The sequence below is a fragment of the Poecile atricapillus genome, chromosome 1, assembly GCF_030490865.1.
Source record: "Poecile atricapillus isolate bPoeAtr1 chromosome 1, bPoeAtr1.hap1, whole genome shotgun sequence".
Taxonomy (NCBI): Eukaryota; Metazoa; Chordata; class Aves; order Passeriformes; family Paridae; genus Poecile; species Poecile atricapillus.
This window is the reverse complement of record NC_081249.1, coordinates 62,694,432-62,718,469: the sequence shown is the minus strand read 5'-3', so window position 1 is coordinate 62,718,469 and position 24,038 is coordinate 62,694,432. Positions and strand designations below refer to the sequence as shown.

At 44.6% G+C, this 24,038-nt stretch overlaps 1 protein-coding gene across 1 annotated transcript; it reads right to left on the bottom strand.

Annotated features, from left to right (window-relative positions):
• Positions 1–9,333: 9,333 nt before the first annotated feature.
• Positions 9,334–23,827, bottom strand: CDADC1 (cytidine and dCMP deaminase domain containing 1). The gene is made up of 9 exons (XM_058856717.1): positions 22,451–23,827; positions 18,973–19,067; positions 17,465–17,642; positions 16,033–16,611; positions 14,042–14,091; positions 12,866–13,035; positions 11,629–11,818; positions 10,916–10,976; positions 9,334–9,664 (listed from the first exon to the last, which is right to left on the bottom strand). The coding sequence occupies exons 1-9, from the start codon at positions 22,602–22,604 to the stop codon at positions 9,591–9,593; spliced, it is 1,551 nt and encodes a 516-aa protein (XP_058712700.1). The 5' UTR covers positions 22,605–23,827; the 3' UTR covers positions 9,334–9,590.
• Positions 23,828–24,038: the final 211 nt, after the last annotated feature.

The window sequence follows — 24,038 nt, the reverse complement described above, 5'->3', positions numbered from 1 at the left end:
TTTTAAAGAAAAAATATTTACAAGCTATTAAAGGCATGATTACTGATCACTCTTTATTTCTGTCTCTGGGGTTTTTTTCCCTCTTGCCTTTCTGGATAGCCAGACTCTACAGTGCTAAATTCCTTCTCTCCTTTGCCAGCTGGTTTCAGCAGATGGAGAGGGATGAGCACTGCCTTCAGAGCCAATGCTCTCTGAAGCATCACCTCTGCAGCTCTGGCTGGCAGGGGTCTGGCAACCCCAGCCCAGCTTAGTCTGGCCATGAGCCTCACCCCCACTCTGGGTGGTGTTTGCTGGCAGTGGTCACTTGCAGGTCGATAAGGGAGCATCTCACAGTCCTCAGAGCCAGTAATTTTTAGTCTGATCCTCTGAGATTTGGAGCCTGAATCCGAAGGGTGCTTGGCTGTGTTCTGAGCTCCTGGGGTGGGGCTGGTCTCCAGGGCTGGATTAACACAAAGACACGTGTCCATTGCCTCAGCCTCTGGAGTCACATGAGAACATTGGGATTCCAGCCAGTGCTAGGAAAAAGTGTCTCATGGTGTGTTGCTGGGGAATGCCTGCCCTTGACAAAGTGAGCGTGACCCACACAGAGGTGCCCAGAGAGTCTATAAGGGATCATGCTGTGAGAGCTTTGTCTGCATGGTCTAGACACAGAGGAGCACTTGAAGAGATCCAAACCTGGTGGTAACACGTGGAGTGGGGTTACACCCTGGTGTCTTCATAGGCAGAGATGTGTCAGGCCAACAGGGAACAGGGATGGGCCTGGCCCTGCGAAGGAAAGGCAAGAAGTCCATGGCAAGAGGTCTTTGGACCACATGAGAAAGTAAGTGGTAAGGATGACTTGTGAAAAAGGGCATCTGTGTGTGTCTGTAAGGGTGGCGGGGAGAATAAGTGGTGTTACAGGTAAAATGGCATGTACCAGAGCCCTTGCAGCTTGTCTTAACAGAAACTGGTCCTGCAGTAGATAACACAACACATCGCAAAGTAGAGTTTTCCTCAAGCTTAGCTTGCTTAGATCTTTGAAAGAATAAAAAGCACAAAAATTGGTGAAGATGAAATTAAGCACCATAATATTTCACAGCAGGTGGGGAAAGATCCCTAATTAAATGAAAATTAGGTCTTTTCTAATGTGACTTTGAAAAAATGACAGAACTCCCAATTTCCTTTGGTGAATTCAGTCAAGGTGGTTCTTCTGCCTAAGGGAACGTTCCCACCAGGAACTCACGATTTATCTGAAATTACTATCTGAGGGGGCTGTGTGATTGCAGGATGTGGTTCATCAGAGTGAAGGCAGGAAAGAAGACTGTAAACTGGAAAGATAAAGAAGCCAGAGGAAGCCTCTCCATTCCATTCTGCACACAGCATTCAGGGGGTTTGGATCGCATGAATGAATCTCTGCCAACATACGATGTACGATCCTGCAATGTCAAACCTTATTTGATACAGCAAAGAGTCAGGAATCTTTGAACCATAAGCTTCTGTTATGGGATTTGGGCAGCTTGTGCTGAAATCAGGAAAATCTGATTAGAAGCAGCCGCAGGCTCCCCAGAGTGTCCTGGTGTGTACAGCAGCAGGTGTGAACGCGGGAGAGGCCAAGGACTCTGGCCTTCCACAAATGTGGGCGTTAAGATCACTTGAGCCTCTTAATCTGCATTCTCCAGAGACAAGATCAGATGAAAAGGAAAGAATGACTTGGGCCTCTGCTGTTATCTAATGATAACAGCACTCATAAGAGGGAGAGAAGATCCAGATCCCATTTGTTCTCTGGCATGTGCTTTGCTCTTGCCTTTGAAATCAGAGCAGGGCTAAGAGAACCCAGGCAAGGGGTGCAATGGTGTTGGTCAGTAGAGAAGCTTTTTCTCTGGGCCAGCAAAAGCTTCACTTCTCTTTCTGAAGCAGAAGCACTTCAACATTTTGGCTGAAAGCATCTTCCTGCAGAACATCTTATGCCTGGCAGTGAAAGTTGTTACGAGGAAGGCAGAATACGGGTTTTGGTCTCTGTGACATAAAAGGGAATTGTACATAACTCTCCCACTCCTTAACTAAGTGTTCTTGCATAAAGATGCAGGTTTCCATGGACTGAGTTCAAGGTGTTCCAGAGCCTCCAGTGGGAGGTTCAGCCACATGGTGAGAGGCAATTCTGCAAGCAAGAGCTGCTGTGGCCTGGGGAAGAGAAGGAGCTAAAGTCCCTGCCATCACAGACCATGCTGAAGGGAAGCCTTGCTTCTAGGAAAGGCTCCAATCCTTCAGGTTCTGTTGTATAAGGCCACAAGGTACCAGCAGCCCAAGCCAGCTCTGAGCACAGCTGGTGCTGGGCTCGCAACATGGGATCAGGCTAAAGGGAAACGCAAAACAAGGTTAACAGTTTTGGCCGTGTGGTTCAGCTCTAAGCCGAGCGTCTGACAGGGCTGTGACTTCGGTCCAGCTCCCCCAAGAACCCCAGGGAGAGGCAGGCGGTGAGCCCAGCCCTCCTGACTCATGATCCTGCTCCACAGCGCCTGCCTTGAGCTGGCCTCTCTTTCCAGGAATGGGAGAGGAGGAAAAACAATTAAACGATCCACCCCCTTCCTGTGGCATTGGTTGCGAGGGGCTTTCCAAAAAGGGTAAAAATAACCTTTCCCACCTCAGGCTGTGTCGCACTGAGTGGCAGCAGGGGACAGCCTGTGCCGGGGGTGTCGCGCCAGCCACCTGGCACCCCCCACCTGGCAGCAATGACGGCGCACTGGGGACAGGGACGGGTGGGGTGCCAGCACATCCTGTGAGACAATGTCCCCGTCACTGCTACAAGAGCCCCGCGGCCCTTGTTTCCATGGCCCTGCCGGCACTGGCAGCCGCTGGGAGGGCTTTGCTGCTGAGCACTGGCCCAGGAAAGCCCCGCAGTGCCCTCGCTGTCTGTAAGGCTGCAGACCCCTGCTGTGGCGTGGCACATCAGGCATGGCCAGGTGTCCCACACGGTCTCAACCTCCTCCCTCCCGCCGTGTACCAGTTTCGCACGTTGGCAGTGATGCCCACAGGGCCATGGGATAAGGTGTGCTTTTCTTCAGAACCTCTCCCCCAAGCACAGATTTGGGAATGAAATTTCCAAATGTCAATGTCCCATGGCCAAAAATGTAGCCTGTGTATTTTAACAGCCACAGTGTGCCAGCAGACACCTCCAGCATGTTGAGCTTTGACAAGTAGTTGGACACAACCAGGACCGGACTACCAAGGTGACAGGTAGGAACAGCTTTTTGGCTGCATGACAGACACCAGCCCAGTCATGGCATCATAGCCCAGCTCCTCACAGTTAAAGAAACAAAACCCACGCAAATCCCCAAAGCAGCTCTCCTGGGGAGAGCTATCAGTCTGGCAGTGAATAATTTCTCCTGAGTGCACAGAGAAGACAGAACCTTGTCTTTGGGGCCATGAAGTGCCTTACTCAACTCTTAGGAATAGAGGCCCTTTATTTCCAAATTGCTGGGTACGTTGCCTCTACTGACGCTCAGCTTTGGCAATGCCCTTCAACTCCCTTGTAGAACAGCTGGCTTGACAAGCGTTCGGAGTGGATTTAAAAATACCGTAGTCAAAGCAGAGCCTGCTGCATCTGTTTGTGCAAACATGCAGCCGGGGTTGGCTTTTGGGCACACCCCGGCACAGCCCTGTCCCGGCAGCCAGCAGGGAGCAAACAAACCCGGTCTTTGCTCAGGCAGATGGTCAGATGCCCAACAGGCTCTGTGTGCCTGGGACAAGTGAGAGCCTGCAAAGAGCAGGGCTCTTGAAACCCCATGGGGGAAGTGGAGAAAGGCATCTCCTCCCCATTTTAAAGCTGGGTGTGGGGAAAAATTTATATTCACAGATGAACTCGCCTTGTGGCCCAAGGAATGTCAAGGGCAGAGCCACAATTAGCTCATAGCACAGAGCAGGTTCTTGCTGTGGGCTGACAGGATTCCTGTCAAAGGCTCAAAGGAAAGTGACACTGTGGACTAGCAGGCAAGAAAGCAGGATGTCCCAGGGGACAGCAGGCATTGCAGAGGGAGGAGAGACATATGTTCCTTCCAACAAAAGGTCCAGCTCTCCCTCTAATACATACCACTTCTAGCCATTCAGTTAAGCTCATCTGCTTTCTGCTGGCTTTTGTTTTCTCTAGCTAAATCTGTCTTGCCCCACAATAGGAATGAAAGACCAAATGAAGATGAATGCACTGGAATTCACACATCTTACATACTTCTTTCAGGTAGTTCTGAAATAATATTGATGAAGAGGAAATGTGTCTGTGCTGGCATTTGTGTGACATGTACCTAAGGCCTGGCTCCTGCTGCAGTTATTGTTCAAGCGCTTCATGGTTTCTCCACATTTCTTCAACCCCTTGTTTTTCCTCCAAGTTAGAAATTTAGCTGCCCTGGAGGAAAATTTACTGGCAAAGCAGTGAGGTGACCTCACTGGAGCCATAGTGCAGATAGTTGAGCAATGAAGGCAAAGAAGGAGGAAAAAATCTGGCTTAGTTGTTAGTATACCTGTCTTGTGCCACTGAGGAACACACTGAAGCTGGAACAGACCCCATCCCTCCAACAATGGTCCTGTAGCTACAGGAAGCCACCCAGACACCTGAGACAGAGCCTGGCTCCCCAGGAAATCAAAGCGGAAAATTTCCTGTACACACAGCTGATCCTTGGGGTACAGAAGGTAAATGTCACACTGCAAAATACCCCAGGGAAAAAGCCATACTCAGCATTTTCTTCTGCATGTCTGTTCCCAGCCCAAGCATGGTGAAGCCTGTGCTGCTGCATGCCAAGTGAGAAGGCCTTTTACCTACACAGCATAAGTGTCAGCCAAGATTTTTCCTCTTCCCATATGAGCTTTGAGCTGCCTTAAGTGTTCTTACATTTACAATGAGCATCAGCACACCATTGTCTTGTTCTGTCTGCAGCAGCAGGACTCTCTGGGTACTGGTCACAGCCACAGAATCATGGAGTAGTTGGGGTTGGAAGGGACCTCTGAGGACCACCTTGGCCAACCCCTCTGCTAGAGCAGAAACAGTTTGCAGAGGACTGCACCAAGTGCAATTTTTGGGTTTTGAGTGTCTCCAGGGAAGCAGACTCCACAGCCTATCTGGACAATCTATTCCAGTGCTCTGTCACCCTCACAACACAGAATTTTCCCCTCATATTCAGACGGAACTCCCTGTGTTTCATGTGTACGTGTTGTTCCATGCTCCTGTCACTGGGATCCACTGGAAAGAGTGTGGCCTCACTATCTTTACACACCCAACCCTAAGACATTTGTTGCACTAGTATAAGACATGTAGATAATACAATATAAATTCTTTGAGGCACACGAGTGCTAGAGCGGCTCCCGGGACGAAGGCCGGCAGGCCGCGAGTCCCGGCATCCCGGTGGAGCCCGGCAGCCCGTGGATCCCGCTTCCCGGGCTGGCATTTCCCTGCCAACGGCGCCCTCTCCCGGCCTTTCTGTGCCGGCAGGGGCGGCTGCGCTGGGGAAATTAATTTAATTTACTGCCAGTCAAATCCGAGCAGGGTAATGAGAAATTGGCACATCTTAGAACAACTTCCCCTTTCTCCTCTCTTCTTCTTGGGCTCAACTTCACTCCCGAATCGTCTGCCTTCTCCCCTCCAGCAGCACAGGGGGAAGAGGAATGGGAACTGTGGTCAGTCACCACACTTGGGTCTCTGCCGCTCCTTCCTCCTCAGGGAGGGGACTCCTCACACTCTTCCCCTGTTCCACCGTGGGGAGGAGGTGTGGAGGACCGTCCTCCATGAACTTGTCCAACATGCATCCTTCCTTCGGGCTGCAGTTCTTCATGAACTGCTCCACTGTGGGTCCCAAGTCCTGCCAGCAAACCTGCTCCGGAGGGGCTCCTCTCCCCACTGCCTCCCCACAGATGCTGCCAGGAGCCTGCTCCAGCACGGGCTTCCCACGGGGTCACCGCCTCCTCCGGCATTCACCCGCTCCAGCGTGGAGTTCAGGGGGTACCTGCTCCCCTATGGCCCTCCCCGGGCTGCGGGGCACAGCTGCCTCCCCACGCTCTGCACCACAGACTGCCGGGGAACCTCGGCTCCAGCAGAGAGCTCCTCCTGCCCCTCCTTCTCCCCTGACCCGGGTGTCTGCAGAGCTGTTCCTCTCACATATTCTCACTCCCCTCTCTGGCTGCAACTGTGCAGCTTTCCCCCACTTCTTCAATCTATTGTCCCACTGGCACCACAGTGGTGGCTGATGAGCTTGGCTTTGGCCAGAGGTTCATCCATCCTGGAGCTGGCTGGCATTGGATCTGTCAGATATGGGCAAAACTTCTGGAAGCATCTCACAGGACCAACCCCAGAAGCCACCCACTACCAAAACCTTGCCACACAAACCAAATATAACAGTGACCCAGATCTATTTGAAAACAGCACATACCATCAGTCTTCTTTGCTTTCCTATTCTCCAAGCAATGTCACTTACTGGATCCAGAAAATCAAAGCCAGATATTTGGGGTCTGGTTTGTAGGCACAATGGCTGAAACAAAGAAAACCTATTTAGAGGATTACAAAGCTCTTCAGAGTAGTCCCCACATTAAACATGGCTCTGGGAAGCCTGTCCCTTTGCCAGCCCAGCTGTGCCCCACTAACTGCTCACTGTGGTTGATGATGTTTCAGTTCAAGAACACTTCTGAAATGCATCTCCCATCTGTCCCCACTTACTGTATGTGGCTCTGTGACATGAGCCACCCTTGGAGGGCATTGAGTGGATTCCTTTCAGCTTAACAGGAAAACAAACTGTACGAATAGCTACCATGCACTCCACTGGCTATTAGGCCCTCGCTCCAAATGCCTGGGCTGGAAGCAGGTGGAAGTGAAACCCGTGGTGGGCCAGAGTCCCAGCATCACTCACTTGATACAGCTGCTGCCTCACTGCCCCACAGGCACACTGCGGACTGGCACTGTTCTCGGCCCCTGTCACCGCAGTGATCCTGCTCTGCTCTGTAGTGTGCCCATACAGGCAGTCCAGGGCACCAGGGCAGGAGGTGAGGCAGGGACCAATTTTACTGTTGGATGGTCAAAGCTTCATCCACTTTGATCCTCTCCAGCCAAAGGACAGGCTGTGGAGATGGCAGCTTGCAGTGCTCCCTGATGCAGTTCCCACTCTCCTGAGGAAGAGCAAATTAATCCTCACAGACTGAGAAAGGGGATCCCAGCCCTTTCCCAGGGATGACATGAGGCACAGTCTCATGTTGAGACAAATTCTTCAGGCAGAACAGAGGGAGGCGTTACAGCTCAGCAAACAGTACGGGGCCTGTAAGGAGTGTGAGCATTCCAAAGCACTCTGTCATGTTCCTAATAACCCAAAGCACTTAAAAATACACATCAGTACTTACTGTCAGATTCATTTATTAGCAGGAAGCATGTTTTGCTGTAAGGCAGACAATTAACAGAGAATTTCTGTAATTCTCAGTCAGGAGGCCAAATTATTACTGATACTTAATACCTGCAATTGAAATGATTGTTCTGAAATGAATGAGTCTCAAAATCTCAAAATGCATATGGAAATTTCATACAATGTATAAAATATATAACTTTTACATTTCTTGAGTAAATATTTTGCAGTTTCTATGTAAGAAACAAACATCCTAGAGTTGATTTGTAAAATAAGCACTGCAGTCCAGTATTTAGTGGCTCTCCCTGGCAAGCAGCACCTACAGAATCCATAGGCTGAGAGAGGAACCCCATTTGCATTGCTCCCGTTGGCCAAGATAAAGTTCCTACTTCTTAATTTCAGTAAAAATTAAAGTAGGGTTACACTGACAATCAGAGCCTGCAGAAATTTTTGAACCTCCGGAAGAATCTATAGAATACAGTAAGACAGAAATAAAGCCAAACTTACAAGTTTTCAGCCTTACAAGGGATTCCAAGTTTCACAGAAAGTTTTGCAAAAAAATCTTCTTTTTTAAAAAAGTAATTGAAAGTAAAGGCAGAATCTTAACTCCTCCTGAAGGAGAGATTACCAGTGGCATTCACTGCAGTGTAGTTATTTCATGTGTGTGACACTTGACTTAACTTACTCCTCTGTGTACCCAGGCCACCTATAATGTTTAAGGGACTTTTTAATTTCAGCTGTTCCTGTGAGGATACAGATTTTACTGATATTGATACCAGCAAACTGATCACTATGAAACTTCAAGGGGCCTTAAATCTGGCCCTGTTTTTTCCTTGCTTCTACTTCAAGTAGATGAGCATTGCCAATGGATTATGGAAAAAAGAAAGTTTCAGTGGGTGGACTAGGGCAGACTTTTTTTCTGATTTGGACAGTGTACACTATCCAGTCACAGCCCTGCTACCCAGTTCCAAGCTTCCCCAAAACCTAAAAGAAACAAAAAGAACCTACAGATGCATCTTAAGACATGATTCCTCTTCCAGGACTTTAAAAAGGGCAGCTAAGACAAGATGCATGGAAGAACTGGGAAAGGGCTGTTTACATATCCTACCAGCAAGAGCAGAAAAAGATTTAAGGTATTTGCACTAGAGAGAGCTCAGCAGTGGAGCTAACAGAAAATCCTGGGACATCTGCTAAAACAAACAGAGGTCAGATCCCAAGCAGGAATCCAAAGATTCTGCATACAGCTCTTTGTTCTGGTTATGTATTACTTGCCCCTTCAAAACTAGCAACAACACCAGACTGCAGTTTCAGGGGCTGTTTCAATGTCACCCTTGTAGTGTAGTCATCCAAGAGATGGGCACCTGAAAAGATCTGGCCTATTCCACCAGCACAGATCATCGTGTCTAAGAAACAACAGGACACTGCTGATTTATTAGCTTCTGTAGTCCTAGAAGCCTGTCAGTGAAGACTAACAAAACCTCAACAGTATCAGTCTTCACAGGTATGCAGGTGTCAGTGAGATGCACACAGCCAAATGCTTTATGCCTGCCTCCAGAAGCTGAGAAAAAGCAAAACTAATGTTTATCTTTATTAATTCAGATGGACTGCATGTGAGGAAGCACACAGTGCAGCAAGGCAAGTACCACAAAGCTAAACAGCTCTGCTGCTATGACAGGAAGTGTGTATGAGAGACAAGATTGGTCTCCAAATCATTTAGCTAGCAATGATTGCTATCCCAATGGTTTTGTGTCCATTATACTGAGAAGTAGACTGAGAAGCAAAAGCCACTTTCAAGAACAGAGATAGTTGCTGGTGGTTATTTACCTACCATTTCCTAGAAAATTCCCTTGACAATTGTATTTGAAGAACTATGGCTTATTTCTGCCATTTGCTAGCCCAGAACTTATAAATCCATTCCCTCAATCCATACCCCAAGTAAATAAGACACCATTTTATTATTACTCTGATCTACCACCAATGAACTTTCAGTATATTTTTTTTTAATGCATTAAAAATAATCAGCCACCCAGTTACTTTCACAGAAAATACAAGCAGCATTTTTTTGCCAGGAGCTTCTAAATTAAAAAGACCTTTAGGTAACGCTGTAAAACATTAAAGACATCATAAATAAACTTATTCTAAAATTCACTTTCCAAACAATAAATAAACCTCTCCCTTATTTGAAAGTGCAAACAGGTTGTATTATAAAAAGTATGAAGCAAGACTGCAGAAGTGCTTAATTACTCAGTAATGACCAAGACACAGTTTCTTGCTTTGGTGCTGCTGGTCATCCAGCGATTTTGTTCTCTGGACCCCATCTAAAGAGAAAAACATGCATGGAGCATTAATACAACAGCAAGCATAGCCTAATACCCAACATGGACAGACACACTGGAATAACACTGGGGGTGGGGAACAGGGTGGTGATTGTCTTCTTCCCCTTACAGAGGAACATGCAATAATCATAGCTAAGAGGAATACACTAAGGAAAGGGAGGAACTTAAACAGTTCAGTATTGAAAATGCAGGCACACCACATTAAAAAAAAACTGTTAGAGAAATGAGCCCTGTTAAAAGCTGTCAAACAAAGTACTCCAGGATTAATCTTTCTCCAGCTGGGTCTGAAAACCATTAAGAGAGAGAGGGACAAACAAGCCCTAACGTTTTGCAGTGATCACTAATGCTATAAACACTACTCTGAGCCCTTCCCTCTCTACTTTCCCCCAGCCCATAAGGAAGTAGCTAACAAAAAGACTTCTCCACTAGTCTATCTCAGTACATGTTAGGAATTTGCTTGGAGTGGCTATTTGTGTGCCACAAAAACTACCTTCAGTCTTCTTTATGCTCCTAGCATGGTACTCAATGTATCTTTACACTGCATCTTCATGCCTGAAGAACAAAAATTATTTAGCTGCCATTTTCCAGGCTGTTTTTCCCTCTGGATGAGTGACATTTTAAGGATTGGTAGCTGACAGTAGATGACTCTGATAGATCTCTCTAGCACAAAAAGGTTTCAGAGAAAGACCTACCTAAATTCTGTTTTGAAAAGATGACAGTTCCCTTGAACAGAGGTGCGTGTCAACAAGGATTTTGTGACCTTTACATTATACATGTGCATATATATACACAAATACAAAAACACGGAAATGTTCTGCAGAACATATATAGATGACTTGAAGGAGTCCAGTCCAATTTCTCTTGAAAAAATAATGGTACTCCTTATAGAACACAATCTAAAAAGCCTTTCTAGAACAAAATTGAAAACATGATCAAGTAGTCGGAAATGATCTATGTGCCAAACAGCATGCTGCTGACCTTCATAATAGCATTGCTAGATTTTGTAATGTGTGTCAATGCCAAGCATTTTGTTACAAGTTAGTTCACCTATTACAGTTAGTTATTGTCTATTACAGTTAGCTCATCTACTCAAAAACCTCAGAAAACTTTTCACAGCAAAATTTAACTCACTGAAATCAAGACTAAACAATCCCAGAGGGAATCAGGTAGGTTTAAAATGTGATCTTACTTATTGATTTCAGTCATAAAATGAATTGATGAAAAAATACTTACTTTCCCTGGTTGTAGGGTCATGGAATTCAAGTGCATTAGTGTGCAATGGACTTACTTGCCACTGGTAAAAGAAGAAGAAAATGTTTACTTATTCCAGAAGACAGAATAAGGAGCAAAGTGAGACAGGAAGAGTACCCTACAGGCCTTCACTTAGAGGCATGACTAGGGGTGAGGTGGGGAATGAGGGACTCCCGCTTGAACACACTTGCTTTGAGGACAAATAACCATTATAAGCATGCAGACATTAACTCCCTTGAGAAGGGGGAATGAAGCTGCTCCCACAGACAGTGCTGCTATTTGTCAAGGGGAGTGCCCTGACTGCAGGTGCACTTGGCCACATTCAAAATCCACTGAAGCTTTTTCTGGAGCTGCTGGAAGGGCCAACAAAATCATACAGTGACCCCCCAAATCAGCTGCCATGCTGTGACAGGGGAGGCTTGGAGAGAACTTCACCATGTGAAGAGACCACCCCCAACAACAGTAAGTCAGAGGGAAATCCTCCATGCTGCCAGAGAAAACAGAGAGGCTTGGCCCCACCCTCTGGCACATAGCACAGCACTGCTCCCCAGAACTGTGACAGAGCAACCTCTCAGTTCCACTCACCTGACTAAACAGCACAGTGCTCCTCTATGCTGACTGTAGATGACTGCTTACCCTACTCTGACATCAATGCTGCCCCCAGTTTTTAGAATACAGTACATTTAGACACTTACTGTAAATTTGCTTACACCCTCAAGTTCGCCAAACTTCATATAGGATATGTCTGCTTTCTTTTTTCCAGCATCAACATCTCCTGCATAGATCTGCTTGATACCAGCTCCCTTAATTAAAGGGACACATTCATCACACGGACATTTTGTTACAAATATCATGCTTCTTTCATCTGGCTTTATTTCTCGACACCTACAAGCAGTCAGAAAACAAAATTTCAGAGTTTCTATCTTGTTTGTTTTGAATTGTGACAAACTTCATACCTTAAAAAGCAAGCAAAGAAGTATTATTTACTTTCAGAAGCAACTTACTCCTAATCAAGTGCACAAGCACACAATGGAATCTGGTTTGGTTTCACTATCTGTGAACAACACCCATCCCATGTCTCTACACCTATTATTGTTGCAAGCTTCATCAACTGCCACACTTCCTCATTTTGGGTTATAGCATGGTCCAGCAAGAAGCAGAGCCAGTGGCTTGTATCTGAAGGGTAACTGAAGGAGCCAATATCCTTAAAAACCCAAGTTCATATAAGAAATCTGAGGAAAACCCTGGAGCTGACTGTGTCCATACACATCCAACTTCTACATCACAAGCATAAAAAAGTCATTGCAGCCCACAGTTCATGACAGTGACATCATACATTGTCCTAGTTTGGGCTGGAATACAGTTAATTTTTTCTCAGCAGCTGGTGCAGTGCTGTCTTTTGGATTTAGTATGAGAATAATGTTGAAAACAGACTGATGTTTTTAGTTGTTGCTAAGTAATGCTTACTCTGAGTCAAGTGCTTTGATTCATATTCTGGCACTGAGGAGCTGCACAAGAAGCAGGAACTTCAGACCCAAACAATATTCCATGCTAGAGAGTGTCACTCCCAGTATATTAACTGGGGGAGTTACCTAGAAGGGACATTGATCAGAGTTCAGGGATGGGATATGGCATTGATCAGTGGCTGGTGAACAATTGTATTGTGCATTACTTGTTTTTGCCTTGGGTTTCATCTTTATTATTATCTACTATTATTAATAAATTTTAATTGGTTTCAGTTATTAAGCTGTTCTTGTCTCAACCTACAAGTTTTACTTTTGATTCTTCTCCCCATTCCGCTGGCGCAGGAGGATGAGTGAGAGGCTGCCTGGTGTGTACCTTCCCCACTGGGCTTAAACCATAACATGCATCTGTCATGGAATTGTTTCCAAACCATCTCATTCTTCTCCATGGTAAAAATTGGCGTATTACCTGAATGTCAGGGCATTCTGCTCCGCATGGATAATGTATCTGAACTTTCTGATCTCCCGATCTTTTTGCTTATCATCCATGTGTGGAAAATCAGCATATTCAGATCCAACAGGAAAGGCATTGTAACCACAGCCTACAAAATACATTGCTCCTGTTCCATCACAGCCTCTCTGCAACAGTAAACAAAGCATCAAATTTGGAGGCATTTTAACTGAGTTCTAAGTCAAAGTGCTGTGCAGTGTATACTCTTGTATGATCACGCATCTCAGCTCTTGCCAACTGCTCCATGTCTGTATGAAGCTTTTCCACTGAACCCTGTAGGAGCTGCACAGGTAAAGTGCAACACCTCAGTTACCTACACCAGGCTTTTGAGGCTTTCCTTTTGGCAAGTAATAATGACAGCAGGGACAAGAAGTCTGAAGGATTTAGTCCTTAACAATGTACATGATTAAATACAGCTGGAGTTCATCCCTGATGTGCCAGAGATGGTGTTTTGCCTGTCTTAACAGACCCAGTTACCAGTGGCTGATAAGAGGCAATTGGTGATTGAAATAAGGAAAAGAAACAAAACAGCAATGAGCAGCTGATGATTGAAGTGTTAAAACCAAATTAACACTATGTTGCAGCTGAGTGAAGAATGAGGCTTCCTGGGATTGATAACATGCATAAGCAGAGAGATACAAAGAACAAAAACTTTCTGTTTGGATGGGTAAAAGCACTGTAACAATATTCATAGAAAAATACCATTTGATCCAAAAAGGAATGTGCTAAAGCCCATTACATACAGCATTTCAACTGCAAGAAATATCCTCAGGAGACTGTCAGGCTATAACTGCACAGACACCTCTCCTAAAAAGAGCTGCAAAGAGAGGCCATGCAGGGCACATGCTGCCTGATCAGCAGCTGTGGCAAAACCTTGTAGCCAGGATACCTGGAATAACTGACAATGACAGGTGAAGCAGGCACACTGAAAATTCAGGCAGAGACACTGTACCAAAATCATTCATACTTCCCCTTCATCTTAAAGCATAACAATGAACCAGTCATTAACTTAGTTACTAAAGCTCTGTGTGTGTGTATGAAAAACAGAAGTGTATAAACCTTAAGGACACTAACAAGCTCAAAGCCAGTGTATGAATTGTGAGTGCAAGAAAAAGTAACTTTTTCAATACTTACTGATTTTTCCTCTGCCCAAATAATAGCTCCAACTCCCGTTTTATGATCCTCTAAAATACATAACATTTTAGGAGTAAATAACAAATAAAGCACTTCTGAGTTACCTATACATTAACATATGACATCCTAGAGTAAGGAATAACATTTATTGTTACTTTGTGAACGGAAGGAACAAAATGCAGAAAGATTAAAAGCTTGGGAATCATATGAGTCCACTGTAAAAGCTGGGTGTGCTCTTACTGGAAGGCAATCATTCTAAGATTTTGCTGTGTACATTCATTCACAAATGAACTGAAGTAACCAACACATAGATAAGAACATGTGTGCCAAGAATATGTGTGGACAGGTTCACTAATGTGAGACAGAAAACTGATAGAAACCTTCTTGTTGTTTACTACTTAATTTCATGACTTAATTTCTGCCATTCTTTAAGTTTATGGTTCTGTGGTCTAAAGTCCTATCAAAATTAGTTCTATTTTATACCAAATTCAGAGACAGAATATTAACAGTTGGATTTTGGGGGTGTATTCTATCACCACCATAGGAAAACTGGCACAGAGCTTTCATTACGTGAGGATGGTTTTTATGGCACTTGAAAATCTTCCACAGTAGCTACAGATGAGAATCTTGACCAGCTAGAACAGGGCATATCAAGGAGAAAAACATTTCAGGCTTCCATTGATTACAGAACACACTGTTTCCATGAATAATTTCCATCCTCCTTAGTATCACTACCATATGCAATCACTCATAGAAGGTCTTTCCTGCCAAAGATGTATTTTATCAAAGCTGTCTTCATTTATATTCTGCATATGTATTAGTCATTGATGAAGAGAATATGATAACGACTGATTAAACCAGCATAGAAAACAACCTATATTCTTGCTCCCTTTATATCCACCTACATAATAGTGTAAAACACCTAAATACATGTGTGAGCTGCTATTTATTTTAATTTCATTACAGTGTAATAAAAGTTGTCTCAAAACCCAGACCTGAGACTAAGCTGAATACTACAGATAAACCTGAACTCTGCTGCCCCAAGCTTTGTCATTCCATCTTGTTCTTTATAATGGCAGCTGTACAAAGAACTCGTAACTGGTTCCATAAAACTTCTGAACTACATCTAAAAAACGTGATCTTCTCTCCAATCCTTTGAAGACAAAATTTACTACGGGTACCTGACTTAATAGGTTGGGTTTGGATGGGTGTGTTGGGGGATTAGTTTTGGTTTAAGCTTTATATATGTACTATTTGTTTGTTTACAATGGTTTAAAAAAAGCAACTATCATATCTAGAGTACAAAAACATCTCTATGGAGTACCATCAAGTTTTAAGTTTTCATATTCTGTTCTCTGGAAGAACTTACCACTTTCCTGCACTGGTACCCAGAAAGAATAAAGCAGATAACAGAAGTCATCTCTATCAAGGGAGAGTCAACAACTATCTCTCTAACTCAGAAGCCTAAACATAAAACTTCAGCATCTGGGCAAAGAAAACCCCCATCAGACATATAAGCACTTCCACTAATAACATTAGGACTAGGAGACTTAATAAAACTCTACTTAATGTCCTACTGAAGGATATTATTTCACTGCTTTTTTCTGAGGTGTGTATAACCTGCTTGAAATATTGACATTTATTTGATAATAGAAGCATCTTGTGAGACCTCAGTAAAAAGAGCCTCAGAGCAGCTTGAAGAATTTAAATGTCATTCAGTTCATTTTCAGTTGGGTGTTGGACACATTGGCAGGGCAGGGTTTGCCAGCACTGTATGTGAAATACCTGCACTGATTTCCTCATGGAAAGCTTTCACACACAGTACTCTGTGCCCCTGTGGAGTCTTTACTATTACTGCTGCACTCGTTTCACACATGTAGGAATGGATTTGAGAATTCTTTGCTTAAGGAAGTATTTGGAAGAAAAAGACAAATCAGGAACTTGCTCTAGTGATGAGACTCCATTGTTGCTGCACTCTGGTAATGACTCACCTGTCCGATACGCAAGTAGCCTGGCTTGTATCATACAGTGCCTTGCCACGTCCTGGGGCAAACACTGATCGTCTACTTCGTTTGTTTGTTGGGATCCACTCTTGTAAAATCCAAAGCATCCAAAGACAGGGACACTGGCAGCCACTGATGCCAAGACCAAGACAAGGTCTTTCATATTCTGCCTAAGGTTGCTGAAGTATGGATTTTCACAGAGGTTCTCCAATCCTATAGTCATCAATATTTGCTTGTGCATTTCCTCATTTGAAATTAGAAATAAACTTTCATACTCTTTTATTCTCTCTTGCCTACACGCAGTATAAAAGTCAGTGTTACAGTCAGGCTGTGATTTTGCTATTTTCTGAATAAAATCAAATTTGGTGGAAGTTTCTTCAATAAACTGCACCATGTAGCACACCAAAGGCTGAAGCAACACACACACACGAGCACGACTGTTTGACTTCAGTCTTTCCACTGCTTTGGCATCCAGCTTTGCATCCTCAGTGCTCATCGGATTGGATACCTCGTTCTGCAAGCTGATTTCAGGATCTGCAGGCCAGTAGGAAATCCTGTTCACCCCAGCTGGAAGAGAAGATAATGCAGCAGAAGGAACCATGCAAGTGCAGTGGAACATAAAGCTCATATGCAATATACTATTGCCTAACCCTGGTTTTACTTCTTTAGGGCCCCAAGTCCTGCCTAACGGGTGTCTAGACAAGAAAAATGCTGGCAGATACAAGTATTAAGGGTTATTTAACTTGATAATCAGACTAAAATAAATATTTGAGTTACAATAAAATTAAACAATAAAAATTTGAGTTACTCAAGTTCTCAGATCTTTGTGACTGCCTAATTTTGCATCTTAAATCCAGCAGATAAATTAGTAACACACAAAAAGAAGTTAACACTGATATACGTTACTGCTGAGAACAAAAAAGAGTATTTGGAGAAGGGCTGTACCAGCAGATCCATTTCTGGAAGTGAATGATCTGGTTTGTCTTCATCTCTCAAGGGAAAAGGAAATCCTTAAGTACTCCCTGTGATTTCTGCATAAAAACCCACTCTTCCCTGGTGTCAGTGTCAAGCCATAGGAAAGCAAGGAAAAATACATCCATCTAGGCTGAGTCATCAGGCTTAGGGCTGCTCTGGCAGAGGGCAAAAGGACCGTCAGAACCTCAGCAGTGCATCTGGGCCGAGAGACAAGCACCACCAGTAATAATGGTTGCACATTACAGAGAAACAGGGTCTTGGCAGCAAACACCAGTCTCTTGACCATCAGCTCCAGAAAATGTACATTCACCCTTAAGGAAAGCATCAGTGCAGGCTACACAAATCAGGGATTGGCATTCACAACCGGGACAGTCCAAAGAGAAAAAACAGGCTTTCTGATTTCAATCACAGGTGTAACATCTACTCTACTGCAGTCATTGCTTACCATTTACAATCATTTTTAAACAAGTTGAACATGGTTTTCTTGAAAAATAGAGATCACAGTTTTTAAGTCTTGATCCGTGTTTAATGAGTGCAATCTGGCCAGCATGCAAGTCTGTACTGGAGCAATGAAGACCAACAATCTTCATATTTTTCACCACAACTAGACCACTCTTCTTCGCCTACAGAAAAAGACATTATTATTATTTCACTTTTTTTCAACATTGAGTCCATAAAGATGTTACAGCTCTTCCTTGGAGCTGTAACCAACCAGCAGCAGAGCATTGAGCTCTTCAGTACAAAAGAATCATTAAACAATCTGCACTTCCCTAAGCATTTTTGTTGTTGTTTAGTTTTCACATGTGCCTGTTAATATCAGGGTGCTGTGTCTCTGTCATACTCCAGAGGGGCTTGTCACAAATTCCCGACTTTTTCTGGTCATTGCTTTGCCTGTAACAAAATCCAGAAGCAGCATAGAAAATTCTGTTATAGCTGAAACCCTCTCAGAATCAGCCAGCTGAAAATACTCATGCATTTAATTTCTGTCTTAAGCTTGACCATTCTGGGAGCCAATAGCTTCTCTAGTTTTATTTCTGTCTCTTCATTTATGTAATAAATCCTGGTTCCAAAGAATCTTCCATGGAAGAAGTCTGCATACCACAGATGAGACCTATTACATCTGGATTCCCATGTATTGTGAGAAAACTGGATACAAGCTAGTTTGATGAAGCTGGTGAAATCCAGCTGCTACTGAACACTGTTGCCTTAGGTCTGTAAATTATTCAACTGCTTTGTGGTTACAGGAATGAGACTTTACTAAAGCCCTACATACAAGCCAAGTGCCATTTCTAAGTGAATTACTAAATTTCAAACTGCTTTTGAAGGCTGTAGGTGCTGCTCATCTATCCCTCTTTTGGATCTAGCCCGGGACACACTCAGCTCTGAAAATGAGGCCTAATTATCACTCAGATTATTTTCCTATCTTTTCTTGCCCTGGCTGATCTCTGTGCTATGGATCTCAGCACACGGGTATGCTCTGCACAATGCAGTTATCATTTAAAGAGCCCAGTAACAACTCTGATCAACAAAGGAAACATCCTGTTCCAGGTCAGTCTGAAAATGCACCTTGACTTTGAAGAGTAACTGGCTACTGTTTAGAAGATCCACTCTAAAGGACAGTTTCTTTTCCTTGTCACTGAAATAGTTACCTACAAATTTTTGATCAGCAAACATTTCAAGTACTTGTGTACACTTAAACTGTATAAAAGAACTCATCTACAGTCATGTGAACATTGTAACTCCAAAAGAGGCTCTCTACACCAACAACCACCTTGACTTTACACACAGGGTATACACCACCCCTCCTCTGTTGTGCATTTGAAAAAAGTTTATTACATTTGGTTGGTTTTGTTTTTTTCATCTGGACTATGTGTCATCTAAAGAGCAGTTGGGTTAAATTCACTGAAGGATCTCTTCAGAAAGACCAATTAAAAATAAGCACAGACATTTTACCTGGGATTTTTTCTGCTGCTCAGCTGAGGGAAAGAGTTCCATCCAGAGACTTAATAAAGTAAAAAGATTGACCTTAGAAAGTCTTGGCATTTGACCTGTTTTGAAGAAAAAGAAAGAGAAGTATTTATTGGGGATATTTATAAAGAAACTCCATATTGCTGAACATTATTTTTCAAGTCTTCTACACCACAGCTGCTACAGAAGCTGGTTCATCAATCCCTTCTGCTCTTTCAAAAGATATATCCACACTATCCTTTTCAGGGATTGCCAACTCAGGATGCTCACATCTAGATGCAGAGATCAGATCTGTGCAACAAGAGGAACTGGTGAAACTTTCACTGAAATTCAGTGAGTTAGTTCAGAGGTGTAGAGCAGAAATCACAGATAGAACATCAGATCCCACATAACTTAATGTGCTCAAATGATTCACCGATGCTTACAGAAATCTGAGACAGCGTCTAATTCAGCTTCAGGATCACCACAGAAGAGGGCAAAAATATCCAGGCACACACATCATGATCTTACACTGGTGCCCACAGCAAGAGTGGATGAGCCATTGTGAAATCTTCCAGTCACATCAGTTCTGGAGATGCTGCTTCTGGATTCTTACAGTCTGCTCAGATTTTGGCTAGGCTTTTATAAAAAACTTAAACATTTTGCTCCAGCTGTCACTTCTGACAAAATATCCAAGTACAAAAATCCCTTCTTGGAGCACCACCTTGTGCTGTGTTTCTATTCAAAATCTGCAAGTTGTCCTGTAAGGACCAGCACTTGGAATTACTGAGTGTCCCACAAAGGAAAAAGGAGGAAGTACTGTGCTGCTCGGTAAAGCTTGCACTGTTCCAGATGTAAAGCTATCTTGCCTCACACTTGGCAAGAAGTTAATTAAGTCTTTGAAATATTTCCAGTCCCCATTTCAGGGGTGCTTACAGAGAGCTGTAATGAACACATATTCCTCTGCAGGTCTCACAAGTGCTGTCTGACAATAGTATTATTTCTGTTTCTATCTTTTCCCACAAATGCTACAGTTTTTGCAAAGGAGGAAATGGCAGTGGCAAGAATGGGACAGAATAGAGAAGAACATTCTTTAAGTGGTTCCAGCAGCTTGGAAGAGATATAATCAGATACTAAGATTACCTGGCTGAGGGACAGGTTAGTTTAATGGCATGTCTGTGGACCCAAACAACTAGGACAACAACATATGCAATCCATGACTGAAACACCATTTTCAGATGGTATTTTAGCAGTTTTTTTCACACATAAGTGTGGTTTGGGAAAGCAAACTGTCAGCAGCACATTCCCGATGCCACATTGTCCACTGTTCCTTAGGCTGCCCAGTTCTGCCACCCCACTTGACACAAGCACTGCAAGGGGCACCTGATTAGCACAGCCAAATACGTGTGCTAAAAATGTACATGGCAAGCAGCACACGCCAAGATTTGTTGTCACTTGTACTAAAAGCAAACTGTAAAAGTAAGTCTACAAGACACATGTAAAGAAGCAGAATCTGTTTTGCTAAATGGGCATTTGAGTTCATTCTCATTACAGCCCCTGTTTACTCCTGTCATAGCACACACATGTACAGTTCCCAAGTGGCAAGTTAAAACAAACAGCGCAATTTATACCAATGCAAACACACATCTTTGTGTTTGCTAAAATGGACTACAACTTGGCACACAGAGTAGACTTTAAACTGCATGCACAACAAAAAAGTTTTAATTACTCATTGTTTTCTCATACCTAACCCAAATCTGACCTGTCAAACACAGGGAAACAAACTGAAGAACATCCTGATGTGAATTTATAATGAGAAGCAGGAAAATACTATGAAGAAGGAAAGACCTTTAGTTACAGTTATCATATCTGTGCGTCTGCATCTTCATTCAGCTAGTTAAACACTCCCTAAAGTTCAGCAGGGTGAAGAGAAGGCTGATTAAAGTGGACTGGAAAAAGGCAGAAGACGTCTTACAGAATTAAAAGCAACTACAGAAGACTGGGGAAGTAAAGAAATCAGGCTCTCTGCTACTGAGAGCAAAGCCACATATAAAAGGAGTGCTCCTTCCAGATGCATCAGGCCCACTTCACACAGAGGTATGATTTTATTCCTTCTGGTTATGGATCTTGCTTCAGTGAGGTGAGGCATGCTCCAGAGAACGTGTGCTGTTAAGGCTGGTGCCAAAAACCCTGCTGCACCTGGAAGCAAACAGGAGCAGGGGCACGGCCTACCCGGACATGGCTCAGGTCCAAGATTATGTCCTGGCTATAACACAGGAGTTCCTAGGCCAGTCTGAAAGGCTTCTAACAAGTGTTTGACACCAAGGAGGAAGCTACATGTGACATCACTCTGCTGCCTGGGAAAAGAAAACTAAAGCTCATTTCCAGGCTTAATCGATTTTGCTTGCTTGGAAGCAGGATTTCCATAAAACCAGGATGAAACAAAACTCATATACCCACCCAGGAGACCTGACTGCCCTGCCACGGTGCTCAGTCTGAGAGCCATATATACATCACATCTGTATGCACACACCACTCCCTTGGGACCACAGCAGTGGGACCTGTGGAATCTATCAGCATCTGTTTCTCCTGGGCACCCCCACCTCTGTGAGAAAGTTGCTCCCTACTAAACCCATACCATGGGCCTGCTGTGGGGTTAGTAGGAACACCCCTCAGAAGGCGAGTGTTTTCCTGCACATTGCACTGTATACACATGAAATACACCTGGTACAGGGCTGGAGAAAGAAATCGCTGTAATGGGGTGGAAGAGGGGAGCAAAATACAAGCTTATGTTATCAAAAGGCCCTCATGGAGAAGGGCACTGTCAAGCAGGGGCGAGGGAAGACAGAGGAGAGATATGTATTTATTTCACTACTTTTTTATTTGATGTATAGATATATGCTTAAAGACACTACACAAAGAAATACATATATACTTTATGTATATATACACATACTGCATATATAGCATATCTGTACACACACAGAGTATACACAGCATAAAGTGTGAATATATATATATATATACACAAAGTATCTATATACTTATATACTAGAGCTACGCTACATATATTTTTATATTTATAAATGAAAGTATAGGTACACATAAGTACATAGATGCTTTATATATACACACACATATACGCGTATATATATACACATATGTAGATATATGTATGTATATGTACAGTTTACTGTACTGTCTGTGAGGGGCAGGAGCACTCTGAAGCATCACCGGCGGAGGGGGAAGGCGCGGGCTCTCCGAACAGCCCCGGGAAGAGGAGGAAACAATCCCCTGAGGAGAGCACAAACCGGGCAGCCCCTGGAAGGACCCGGTGGGTGAGGCGAGACCCGCGAGGGGCCGCTCAGCGCACACTCCCCTCACACCCGCCCGGCCCGGCCGGGCCCGCCGTCAGCGCCGCGGTTCCCTCACGGCGGGGCAGGCCCCGGCCCGCCTCCCCTCCCACCCCCGCAGCCCGGCTCACCGGCCATGCTGTCGGTCTGCGTGCTCGCTGCTTTCACCCGCGGCCCCGCCGCCGCCTCCTCCGCGCCGTGCATGAGTGCCGGTGCCCGGAGCCGCCGGTGCCCGGAGCCCCCGCCGCCAGCCCCGCACCGCCCCCAGGGCGGCCCCGCCACCATGGCCACCCCCGGGGCGGGGTCGGTCGCACGGCAACGGCCGCTGATGGGCGGGCGCCTCGGCCAATGGGCAGCGAGAAAGGCGCGGGGGGCGGGGCGTTGTTTCCCGGCGGGATCCGCGCTCCGTAGTGGGAAGTTAACGGAACACGGGGTCACGAGGGGAGCTGCGCTGGAAGCGGCCCACAAGGATTAACCTGCCGTCTCCTGGCTCTGTGCAGGACCACCCCCAAGAGTCACATCATGCGCCTGAGAGCACTGTGCAAACGCTTCTCGAACTCTGACAGGTTCCAGTGCCGAGACACCCTCTGGGTGAAGAGCCTTTCCCTGATATCCAACATAAGACTCCCCTGACACAGCCTCACGCCATTCTCTCGGGTCCTGTCACTGGCCATGAGAGTGAAGAAATCAGTGCCTGCCCCTCCCCTTCCCCTCACGGGGAAGCTGTAGCTGCAATGGGGTCTCCCCTCAGTCTCCTCCAGGCTGAACCGAGGGACCTCGGCCGCTCCTCACACGGCTTCCCCTCAAGGCCCCTCACCACATTCGTAACTCTCTTTTGGGCACTCTCTAATAGAATCACAGAAGACTCTCAGAATATTCTGACTCAGAATACTCTGGACAGGATCACCAAGTCCAGCTCTTGAGTGAATGGGATCCCAGAAAGGTATTTTCCGTAACAGGTGGCTCAGCGGCGAATGGTGCAGGTGGAGCAGAGTCCAGAGCCTCTGCTACTCTGCTTTATGTGTAAGGAGGGGTTTGGGAGTTGTGCTCTGAAAGATTATTCAGCTTTCACCAGTGGTATCTAGAGGGAACAACCTTAATTAACAAGCTCTGCTGGGCATCATGGTCTGTATAAACCAAGGCATCTGCTTTGTGACCTCTGGGCTTTTTGACCAGAGCCTGTGGGGTGGAGTGTTTAATGTCCCTGCCACTTTTTCTAAATATCAGGGGATGTAAAAGCTTCTCTGTGAATACATTTTTGGAGGAATATCTGTTAACTGCTATCATGCATAAAACCCCAAATAATTATTCAGAGTCAGTGACAAAAAAATCCCGTCATGAAGAGTTTCAGAAGTCCTAGACTATCTAGACTAAAAATATTAAGGACTAAAAAGACTAAAAATTAGTAAAAGAAATCCTGAGGATGTGATCTAAAGCAATACAGAATTTTTTGAGTCTCAAGTCAATTGAAGCCTAAAAACTGGATAAGAGCATGAATTAGGTTGTAAATAGTTTCTTGCTAATGATCCTTTTGTTTCCTGTATGGCATAAAATTAATTTATTTGCTGTGCATGCATTGCAGGACTCTCTCAGATGAATTTTTTTCTGTTTGGAAAAAATCCCTTCTTGGCATTCTCCTTATGAAAGATTACAAAAATTATTTGTACATTTTCCCTTGCCAGTCTCTTGAATGTGACCAGATCATTGCTGAATTCTGTG

Excerpts from the sequence above, each read along its gene's own strand:
- CDADC1 (XM_058856717.1), bottom strand. The coding sequence starts at position 22,604 with ATGGTGGCGGGGCCGCCCTGGGGGCGGTGCGGGGCTGGCGGCGGGGGC. Across the intron at positions 17,643-18,972 it reads AGCAGCAGAAAAAATCCCAG|GCGAAGAAGAGTGGTCTAGT; the intron begins GTAAAATGTCTG and ends CTTTTTCTGTAG. Across the intron at positions 16,612-17,464 it reads TTTAAAAATGATTGTAAATG|CTGGGGTGAACAGGATTTCC; the intron begins GTAAGCAATGAC and ends CTTCTCTTCCAG.